Genomic DNA, 11,461 nt, shown 5'->3' on the forward strand with positions numbered 1-11,461 from the left:
ACTTGTCTGATTAGAGGTTATGAGGGCTGCAGCTGCTCTGCAACTCTGAAAATGAAGTGGGGGCTTGGAGACTTCTGTAGAATTACCATTATCTGAAATGCTTTAAAATTTCCAAGGGTAAAATTCATCTTTTTTCTTACATTTCTAGTTCTACCAGGCTGAAGTTTCAGTGATGCACAACCACATCCTCCCATTTAGCACATCTCCCGCAGAACTCTGCCTTGCCTGTGATAATGTAGAGCAACGCAGAATAGAGTATGGAAATACTTTGGGATCCCAGTGCTTGTAGAGGGGAAGCAAAGCTGGAACAAGACAATTAACTGTAAAGCCTCTGGTGCATTGTGTGTGCACTTCTGTTGATTTGTAAAGGACAAGCAAGAATTTTAAAAAATTACAAATTAAGTTTCCTGGTTCTCTGGATTCTTGCAGTGCCATCACTGATTCAACCTCTGAGCTGTAGCGAGGAAATGAATATTATTAGTATCTGTCCGTTATTCTACCCTGGAAAAAAAAAGAGAGGGATTCTTGTGGTTGTAGCCTCAGTGGGCATACCTGCAGTTCAGCCTGCTCTTTGTTCCTCTTAAAAAGCAGATGAATCATTAGGTTAAATGAAATACTTTTTTTCCTACTCAGCAGCTGAACTCAGAGCTTGACTCCCTTTCCTACCTCCTTCATGACTTCAATTTCCCTTTAGGAAAATGCCTGGGTTGTGCTTCCTGCTTACCATGGCAACCAGCACACAAAGTGAGAGAGAAAACCGTGTCTGTTCAACCTGGAATTGTTGTTAGCCGTAGCCAATTATTAATGCTGTACGAGAAACAGTATTTTTGTATTCTTTGTGCCACAGAGTCTAGCAATGACTTGGCCATAAGACAAGAGGAGAATCTCAAACTGTCCCCCAGCATTCCCATGGTTATGAAAATCAAGCAAAAAGCACACTGCAGACCTGGCCACGCTCCACTCAGGACTGTGCGCTAAATCAGGGTGCTTAAACACGTGGAAGTGCTTGAACACAATTTCAGTCAATTCCTTTTGCCTGCTTTCCCATCGCTACGAGTTTGAAAATCTGACTCAGGTCAAACATCTGTGTAGGTTGTGTTGGAAGCACCAGCTATAACATTTTGGATAGTTTCAGCTGAGCCAAAACCAGGATTAAGCAAGTTCCCAAACTGGCTGTTAACCAGGAAACAACCTAACCCAGCGCCAGAGCACTTGATACAGGTGTCTCGTGCATCCTCCTTGCAACACAGGAGCCCAGCAGCTGTGGGACACAGGACACGTCTAGCTGGTATCCCACTGGATGGAGCTTAAGGTTGACTGGCAGCAAAGGGAAGGCAGGCGGGGCAGGGAAGGAAATTTAGCCCAGTGGGGGAGACTTAGGCCAAGCTGGCACAAGGCATCAACAACAGCAAAAAGAACAGGATCATCATGGCCAAGATAGAGAAAGGCAGTGAGATCTCTGAGTTCATTTTCTGTGTGAGCAGGATAAACTTTTCAAAGAACATGTCTCACCACAAGGGTAAAGGATGAACAGTTTCAGAGTTAAGGATTAGAAATTAATGGGAGCTGCGAAGCTCAGACTTGGCCAAGTCCTGATGCCCCCAAAAGTTTGATACAGTATGAGTGTTAAAACAAGAATGTTTGGTCCTTAATAAAAAAGGGTAGCTATTTTCTCATGTCTTATTTGCAAACTGCAGTGCAAGATGAACTTCATTTTGCAAACCTAGAAAATTCATAGGAATTACGTGATGCACTTTGGGTCCAGATACGTCTTAAAACTGGACCTGTTTTCTCCCAAAGCACATCTGCTTAGAGAGGGAAGGTTTTCAATCCTGCCTTCACGCACAGTCAGTAACAGCCCTGGGTAGTCAGAGCAGGTCACTGCTCATCACTTAGCTCTCTTGCAGAGTTTATCTCAACTAGTGACTGTGCAAGAACTGCAGATGACCTTGTCTATGCTGGAATTTCACCTCGCATGCAAGCTAACACAGCCAGAAACACCCTCACCTTTTTTTCTTGTTGAGGATAAACCCTCAGCAGTCATCCTCAACTCCTCACGCAGCAGGATCTCCTAAAGATAGATGCCTGAGATTAAAGGAGAGTTCTTGCAGGAGGTTCCCAGCATACCACACGTTGCAGAGGCTTTCCCCAGTTGCTGAAGAGGGCAGGGCTGCCAAGGCGTGGGAGAAGGCGGCTTCATTTATGAGCTAGTTTTAGGTCATACTTGGTCCCAATAAACATTTGCTTGGCACAAGTCCCTGTTGTAAGGAATGTGAAAAGCTAAGATGCCAAAGCAGTGAGCAGGATGGGAAATAAATCAGCCAGGGGACAGCGAACGCCACTGACAGCCTGGTGCTGGTTTTCACCGTGAGGTGGGTAGCCAGATGCAAGCATGGCATACAGTGGGCATTGTATGTCATATATGAACCATCAAGGTAAGGAGAAATAGGGCCTGAGAGAGTCTGTGCAAAGAGATCTTATGCAGAAGAAGTAGTGAGGGGAAAGGAGGAAGGGGTAGGAAAGCCTGTTGGAAAAATGGGGGCAAGGCACAGAGTACACAACGGCAGCCCACATTGCCCCATTGCCTGAAGGAACAGAGACCTTCGGTGCTGCCAGCCACAAACATTCAAGAATGTGAAAGACATCAGGTTATATTTGTGTGTGTACGGGAGGGGAGCAGCTGAGGATTTGGGATTCTTGTTGGCTTGGAGGCCACGCTGCTCTGTCAAGTATGAACAGAGGATGTTTCTCAGCGAGACTCTGATTTCTCAGAGCTGGGAATATGACAATAAATTAATAATCTGAAAATACAGTTGGTAAATCTGTCGGAGAATTGAAACATGCTTTTTTTGCCAGGAAAGAACTGTGAATATTCACACCTACAGAGAAGAAATACACAGAGCAAATCTGCAAACACAACACACAGCTTCCACCTGGAGATTTTTTTTCTTCATCCTGTCTTAGTCCAGCAGTTTTTATGCATCTCTGCGTATTGCCTGCTCTGAAGTCCACTTACATCCATACCTTCAGGCAGCAATCCAAACAGCTAAGAACAAACAGGATATCTTTACAAGCCTCAGCCAACACCAGCATTCCTGGCGTGGACTCCATCCCTTCCTCACCCTCCCCTAACATCCCAGGTAGGGAACTTGCAGAGATTGGAATCACCCTTCAGAAGCTGAAAAACCAGAAAAAGCTGTGCAGGATTTTTCACAAGCCTGCTCAACATCATTCTGCCATCAGTCCAGTCTTCTTCTTCCTCCTTAGTTCAGGTGGATAAAGCTGGGTTTTTCTGGTTGCATTGTTGCATGCTTGGCACTTCTGCATAGATCCACCATTGCCCAGATCACTTGCTCATCACAGCTTTTATTTTTGTGAAACATAAATCATAATGTGCCACGTGAGGGAAAGGCTCAGGAAGCAGAAGGCAAATTTGAAGAACCCAAACTTAATTGGCTTAAGCTGCCATTTATGCAATAGGTCTATGGTATAATTTGCAACTGGTTGGAGCAGTTAATACTACAATAGTCTATTCAAAGTAGTCTCAGTTCCTCTTCTTCTGCAAAATCCTGCAACATTTTCTCTATATTGAGCGCAATGCTATAATCACACCACATTTAGATGTAGCAGGAAGGAAGAGACGTCTGGGTCTGAAGCAAAAAAGGAGGAAAATAATATTTGAAATTACCTGCTTCTATGGTCCTAAAGTTTTCTACAGGCCATATCTCCAGCCACATCTGTGTGCAGAAGGCATTGCTAGTCTCTAGAAAGTCCCGTAGCCAGTCGCTTCACCCATTTGCAGGGTTACTTGAGTTTCAGGAATAACTCGAGCAAGAGACCTTCACACAGGTGTGCAGCTATCCACAAAGGCTGCCACGACTGAGGAGTTATTGGAGGGATTTGGCCAAGCAAGGACAGAGGCTGTGTGCCTGCACTGTCCCTCCTCCCCCATTTCTCTCCTCGCTCCTGTTGCAGTTGGCAGGCATTTGCAGTTCACAGCAAGTAGCAGAGAACCCAGTATTTGCTACTGCTGCCTAACTTAGGCGGACATTGTTGCTCTTTATATTTCTTTAGATTTAGGTATTATTGTGGCTTTCAGCAACGTACAGACACACACACACACACAAATAATTAAAAACCAAACCCAGACCATACACAGTCTCTATGGTCTATCCATGTCCTCGAGTCTCACAAAAAAGTGCAGAAGATTAATTTCCAATTTGGAAATTGCTGAGAGTTCAGGCTCTCCAAATCAGTCACCACCCCACTGAACCAGTGGAGCAGCTGATCCATGGATATTTTCCTTTTAGAAGGCACACTCATACAGCAAAACCCCTCTGTGTTGCAGGGACCTGTTTCTCCTTGAAGCTGTTCACCCTCATAGCTGCCTCTTTCTCTCTCCCAGTACCTTAGCAAGGGACTATTCAGCTGCGGCGTTTCTGTAGCACTGTGCATCATGGTGCTTTGCACTCAGATCTTCAGGATGGGGTTACAGGACTTGAAAGCCTGCCTTTGCACTGCCCCAGATGTCCCAGATACAGAGCTTTATCACTTCCCCTTCCCAAATACACAATCTTCAACAAGAAAAAAAATTCACTTCCACTTCTTTTTAATTAGTATTTTGGTGAATATACAAAACCAAAGAATCAAGGCAGCTGGCAAGTGTCAGGACCGGAACCAGTACATATTTGGAAGAGGCTTCACCTTAAAACGCTCTGTACAGGAGCATATTTCACACAACACATGTAACTGCTGAAGTGTTCACTAGGAAAGACACCAGATCAGTCTGGGCCAAAGTAAACACCCTCTGTTGAACTGAGTGAGAACCGTAACTGCTGATGCAAGGACTGGATTTGGTTCAGCAAGCTCCTTGCTTGCATTTTTCACAAGAGCTACTCGTTGCCATTATTTGCCGTTTGTCCTATGTGATCTGGGGATGTGGAAGGGGAGTACACAGGGGACGTGACCATATACATGCAGGTAGCTGAAGCCAGAAGCATGGTAATCTAGGGGTGTGGGACAGCCGCTTTCACAAAGCCAACTACAGCACAGGACCCTTTGTGTTCTGCACAAATTCTAGCCCGTAGATGTGTGAAATCTTGTGTGAAGTACATAACAGCTTTTTGAAGGAGTCGCTTGTTAGCAAGAGGAGGTTTTTCTGGACTAGCACTTCTGAAGGTAGGAGCACATGCAGTAGTTTCATCAGTGACAGGAGGTAGGCTTGAATATAGGCAGCGTATTGCTGAGGAGTGAGCTAGCCTTTTATTGGGCTTGACTAGCAACAGACTTTTTATCTGTGACATGCCTTTAATGCTGACCCACTTAAACTCTGAGAGAATCTGCCTTATTCTAAGGCAAGGGGTGACAGAGACCAGGAATAGAAGTTGAATGCTAAAATATATTAGAGAGATCTGCAGTCTTCTCCCTTGCTGCATTTGTCTTTATTGGTCACAGCAGGTTACACTTTTGCTCACGTAGCCCTTGCTGGAGCTTTTAGCATTATGATTTACATTCAACCTAGTTTTAGAGAGACATTTTTCTGGAGCAAGCGTATATGGACATTTTCCTTTCTGATGTCATCACAGAACAAACCAGATCACTTCTTATCTTATGCTCCAAGGATTTCTTGCACAGTGAAAGAAGGATTGTGCATCAGCCAAGAGGCATTAAGGCTGCAGAACAAGGGGCAAAGAAGGGACAAGAAGATTCTTTCCTGGAGTCGTCAGCTCTGTGTGTCAAGTTTTTGGAGGGGCAAAAATGGGAGAGGTAGTAGGAAAACTTCAAATCGTCCATGGCACAAGGAGAATGGAGCGGAAGACGAACAAATGCCGTTTCATGCGGTGCTTCAGGACAGTGCTGAGGACACCGGGCCTTCAGTATTCAGTTCTGCTCCAGTAGAACATGGTACCAAGGAGGACGCAGAACTGAAACGACAAGACTTCTAAGTTTCTCTGCTCCCCATTTCCTTCTCCCCACCTCTCCCCCAGCCCCATTTTGTCCTACTGGTAGGAGAGAGCAACAGAAGTTCTTGATAAGCAAAGTCCATTCAGGCAGAGGAAGCTTAAAGCTTTTTATCTGCACAGAAGCTTCACAGTGAAGAAAGAAGGTATGTGCAGCCGTAACAATTTGACTGGATCACTCAGCTCACTGGGGATTATCTGTCACGAAGCTGCTGAACCCTGAGTATTTAAAACATTCATACGAAGTCTTCGAACTAGAAACTGAATTATCTGTCATGATTACTGTTTAGATGATCCAATACCCTTCACAAACAAGTATCTGCAAGCTGTGCTTGCTGTGTTGTATTGCTGAGATGGCAGCAGGCCACAGCAGGCTGGAAGACCATCTAGCTCCTCGCCTGTGGAAGCCAGAATGGAGGGGAACTTGTAAATGTAGCCCTGTTAGTGGAACAGGCTACAGGCAGATTGGTGACGAATGAATAACTATAATCTAAAGACATTTTAAATGCGTCAGTCCTGTCATCGACCTCCACCCAGCTGGGTGTGGAATAGCAAGAAAAGAGAAGCGGAAATAAAGGCAAATCTTAAGTACTCACAGTCCAGCAGAGGATGGCAAAACCAAACCAGGCAACACCCCAGGCATGTGTGTTCATTGGCCCAGAAATAGCGTCATAACAACCCTGGAAGACAACCGTGAATGGATCAACACCAGCTTTGAGCTTGTACTGCAAGGCAACAAGCTTATCCACCTCTGAGAGAGACTGAGGTGGCATGCTCCTCTCCTATTGCAATTTGGGTAGCTTATAGGGTCTCAAGAAGACAAGCCAGAGCTACACTGCTTATTGACAACTTGCAGATAGCTTACCTGTTTCTAGCACCAAATACAAAGTAGACCCATCTCAGACACTTCAAGGACAACTTCCTGTGCCATTCACTTGCCAAGTACACATATATAACCAAACACAGCCGACACAGAGTTGACCTTCAGAATCAAGAAGCTGCAGGCAAATTTGGAAGCTTGAACGCCTTCTAGAAATGCTTGCTAGTGCAGAAGTTGATGCTCGTGACCCAGCAATCTGTTTGAATAGGACAAGCTGGTCTACTGAAAAGTTTTACCTTGAGGAGGAGAACTGCTGACTTGCTCACTCATATTGTACGCACTGATCTTTGGGCTAAGTTTGATTTAGCTACTGTCCGTCTACATGTTGGAGATGTCACTTCTTACTGGTGGCATTGGGAGAGTTTTCTTAATAGCTCTCTCTCCAACAGGAAAGCCTTTATTACAATCTATTCCGTGTCCAGCAACAGGGCTAGGACCCTACAGGTATTGCTTCTCCTCCAGAAAACTTTTGAACACCTGTAGTTTACAGTGGAGGAGGAAGGCTATTCACTGGCTATTCCTCCCCTTCCAGCAAGGCGCTTTTGACCAACATATATTAACTGGAAAAAGCAGAGAGGATCTTACGTTGCTGTTATAGTAGCCGGGGACTCCAAGCTTGCAGCCATCGAGGTTGAGGGGAGACCCTTTGTCATTCATGACACAGCAATTGCGCGGCCAAGGGAAGTCGGCATCGCTGTGTGTGGTGCGGAAGGCGGACATGTACTGCTGCCAGTCGGAGGGGCCCTGCACCCCACAGCACTGGTTCTGCGGGGTGAGAGAAAGGAACGGTCTTTATGGTCCCAGGTCACAGCCCTGCACATGGCTGGTTAGGCATTAACCACAGATTTATGGGAGAGATTTTTGAAGTGCCTGCCTTTGACAGTCTGCCATCTGATAAACGAGCAAAATGATGAGTGTGGCAGGACTTTCTCTAAGGTTCAAGGCAGATGCTATCCTCTTTATTACCAAGCTGCCCCAAGGAGGACTTGAAATTCCAGGGCTGCAGAGCATTTAGTAATTAGAGAGAGTTTTCAGTGTTGTTATTACCTGAAGCATGAGTTTATTCCATGTCTTTGTAACCCCTTCAGTCATCCATTTGTCATTGTTATTTACTGTATCTGACTTGTTATACCTCTCCAGCATTTGCTTCAGGAAGAGATTCGGAGTGAGCTACAGAAAAAAAAACAGAGAAGAATGCAGGAACTATGTAAATAAGTGGCCATGTAAAGCAAATATAGAGTTATTTGGGGTGGGTTGGTTTGCTTGTTTCAGTGTCCTGCTAGAGAACAGGAATGCTGCGTCTCCCCCAGTTTTACGCACAGGAGACTAAAGAGCAGGATTTGAGGAGCAGGAGCAACAAAGACGAAGATCTTGAGCACGACTCTTAAGCAGGCCCTATCAGATGTCAGATCACAGGAGATGTGCAGAAGCTATGGGTTACATTTGATATGTTGCTTGGAACTAAAGCACCACAAGTCATTTCCCCCCCTGCCGATATCTTCAATAACCCATGTAATCTTTCCCTCACAAGTAACACTGCCTGGGGCAATGCTGAAGATTTGGCTTCTGCATACGTGATTGATAGATTAATCTGCAGGTGAAAGACTAAACACTGTATTGATGAGCCAGCTAACCCACACTATTATTTCCTTAACTGCAAGGTTGTAAACATATTAAAATGTTAAAAATAACAAAACTGTGTTAAAAAGAACAAAGTTATTTCCTTGATTGGAATGATGACGTTGGAGACTTTCCTTGTGGGGTGCTACTTTAACTCAGCAGTAATCCTTTGAGCTTACACTGTACCACCACACAGGCCATTTACTACACTGAGCAGGACAGCCACATGCCCTAGGACTGCAACATTTCCCAGCGCAGTTTCAAGAAAGCATCAGGAAAGCAATACTCACAAAGTCTCGGTGAGTCGCTGCTGTGATGCAAGAAGCCATTTCAAATGCATAAGTGATCAGCATCAGAATAATATACTGTGGGAGAAAGACAGCAAAGTTAGCTCTTGGAGAAACAGTTAAACAGTTTCTTCCACTTCTGTGTTTTTCAAGATGAAGCCCAAAACCCTGCTCAAGGCAAAGGAGGCCAGGCTGTCCTAGACTCATCAGTTCTCTCCATTCCCTTGAATATTCATGTAGCCCTTCCCTGTGCTTGTTTCAGTTTGCAGTCTGCTTTCTTGAAGGTGCATGACCACAATTGTTCTCCATCTCTCAGACAAGATTTCATCAGAACCTCATGGCATTAATACCACCCTGCCTCTATGTAAAATACTTTGCGTGATATGTCCTAGAATAACATTTGCCCTTTTCATTGTTGCATCCCTCTGGCAGCTTATGCTTGTTCCATGTCTCCTCCTTCCACTTCCGCTTGCCAGCTACAAGCTTTTCAGCAAGAAGCTGTCCACTCCTAGCAGGAGAGCTTGTACTTTGGCGAAACAGAAGGTGCAATATAAGGTGTCTTTCAGATCCTCCTGATTTTGCATCGTCAGATTTCCTCAGCACTCCTACTTTGTGAGCAAAGATCCTTCATGAAAACAGATCCTGAGGATCACCTCTCATAGTCTATTTCACTGTTTCTCTTTCCTTCTCAGCACAATCCCTTTAACCTTTCCCATATTCCCTTTGAGTTCTTGTGCCTCTATTTCTCCTCCCACATTTTATATGTTCTTCTCAGATTCAAGGCATTTGTTTTCTTCTTACCCCAGCTTCTGCCCCTTTGTACCCTCTCTTTTCTCCTATACCACAGCCTTGGGTTTCAGCTAAGACACCAAAATTCAGAGTTAAAGGAATTCTCTTCCATCAGCTGTCTGATGGCGAATTCCGTGGCACAAGAGTTCAGGTCTCTAAGTGTCTGCTGTTTAAAACAGGCACCTGCCATCCCATATTAATCCAAGAGAGAGCCAGTTCCAGAGTTTTCAGTTCAACTCATCTTTAATACAAGCACCAATTAAGTTTCACAACCGTCAACCTGAAGGACTAAGTAAGAAATCGTACAGAGATTTGTTCACATCTTAACATTGTCCTTGGCTTATCCAAAGCTTTCCGTCCCCACCCCTGTAATTTCTGCCTGCCTGCTGATGTCTAATGTTCTCAACTGCACCCATATTTGGTATAGTAACACATACTGATGCCTTGTACAGAAGTCATTCCTTATCAGCTCCTAAACTGAATCGTACATGACAGCTGAGAGGCAGTAAGGGGTGGGGAGAAACAAGGATCTAAACCACATCCCAGCTACATCTGATTGTACAAGTGCTTCTGCATTGCTTCAGAGCAAGGTCAGAGTCAAGCCAGTCAGCTTAAACCTCCACTGTGGCTATCACCATTAATTCCCTCAACCTGGTTCGGGAGATTCTCCTGTATGTGTCCTCACAGGGGTCTCCTTGTGACCACAGCCATGGTCAAGAAGAACCTTTGGCTCCTCATCGCTAATAAAAGCTGTCTTTGCTCAGTGGGTGATTACCAAGGTGAGCAGGGAAACTAAGGCAGCACTTTTTTCAGTTTGCCAGCAATGGCTGGGCAAACTTTGCTATACTTACCACCAGCAGCAAGGTCCTGTTGCATTTAATGACTCCAACGATGCCAAGGATAGACAGAGCAAAGAGTGCAAAGCCAACAAAAATGCCGATCCAAGCAGCAGCGTAGATGTCATCATTTTCTGTGGCTTCCAGCAGAGGGTAGAGACCATGGGGATCGGACACAAAGAAGATGCACTCTGCTGTGAGGGCAATGCCGCACATCTGAGAAGCACAAGTTTGGAAAGTCCATTAGATCAAGCTTCCCCAAAGAAATAGCAGAGACAGAAAAAGACGGAGACCACTTTCCTTTCATTCAACTTGCTGCCAAACAGGAGCACTCAACTCCTCCTCTGCCCAACTCTACAATCTCTTGTATTGTGCCTTCACAGAAGAACTGCAGGCAGGACTCACCCAGCCTAGACCTGAGAGGTCAGGCCTAGGACTTGAGGATGTTAAGAAAGAACTAACAGAACCTTTCCCATCACTATATGGAGGGAGGTGGCTGGAAAGATGTTGGTCAGCAGCAAGGGCTCGTCTGCTAGAACTCATGTTGGTCTTGTGGATCAGCCCCTGCTGTCCCCTGCTGTCCCCTCTCCACCCAACTGATCAGCTAGCACAGCTCTCCTTTACCCCTCCTCTCATGCTTTACTGGTCTATTTATATGTGGACTTCACACATGAAGAGGGATTTCATGGCTGGGAACTGCTGTTTTAAGAAGTGTCATACTGGAAGGAAGCCTCCACCCATACTTGTCCCACTTCACTTACTTACCCCAATGACCACATTCCCAAAGACTAATAGACCCTGCAAGATGCGTATGCCACCATCACTTTTTGCCATCTTTAATTCTTCATGTAACCTGGGAAAAACCAGACAGTCTTCAGTTAGACCAGTATAATAGGCTTCACTCAAAAGTAGAAATTATCCCTGAGGAGAAGGATAGACAGAACCTGCCAGCCTGTCTGTACACCTCCCACCCCTTGCTTCATAGTAGTTTCGGAGGAGAAACTTCCCCAGGTGTGAACCTGGTAACTCAAACTCTCCCCAATACTTGAGCTACAGAAGATTGGGACCACTCTGGGGGCAGCCAGTGTC

At 45.2% G+C, this 11,461-nt stretch overlaps 1 protein-coding gene across 1 annotated transcript; it reads right to left on the reverse strand.

The window, feature by feature from the left end:
* Nucleotides 1-4,594: 4,594 nt before the first annotated feature.
* UPK1B (uroplakin 1B) lies at nucleotides 4,595-11,219 on the reverse strand. The gene is made up of 7 exons (XM_075170670.1): nucleotides 11,138-11,219; nucleotides 10,388-10,588; nucleotides 8,751-8,825; nucleotides 7,888-8,010; nucleotides 7,426-7,605; nucleotides 6,557-6,640; nucleotides 4,595-5,924 (listed from the first exon to the last, which is right to left on the reverse strand). The coding sequence occupies exons 1-7, from the start codon at nucleotides 11,204-11,206 to the stop codon at nucleotides 5,874-5,876; spliced, it is 783 nt and encodes a 260-aa protein (XP_075026771.1). The 5' UTR covers nucleotides 11,207-11,219; the 3' UTR covers nucleotides 4,595-5,873.
* Nucleotides 11,220-11,461: the final 242 nt, after the last annotated feature.

Source organism: Calonectris borealis, chromosome 1 (genome assembly GCF_964195595.1).
Source record: "Calonectris borealis chromosome 1, bCalBor7.hap1.2, whole genome shotgun sequence".
Classification (NCBI taxonomy): domain Eukaryota; kingdom Metazoa; phylum Chordata; class Aves; order Procellariiformes; family Procellariidae; genus Calonectris; species Calonectris borealis.

Coding starts and splice junctions, on each gene's coding strand:
- UPK1B (XM_075170670.1), bottom strand. CDS start 11,206: ATGGCAAAAAGTGATGGTGGCATACGCATCTTGCAGGGTCTATTAGTC. Junction 10,589..11,137: donor TTGGGAATGTGGTCATTGGG/GTAAGTAAGTGA, acceptor TGTGCTTCTCAG/ATGTGCGGCATTGCCCTCAC. Junction 7,606..7,887: donor GGAATAAACTCATGCTTCAG/GTAATAACAACA, acceptor CTCACCCCGCAG/AACCAGTGCTGTGGGGTGCA.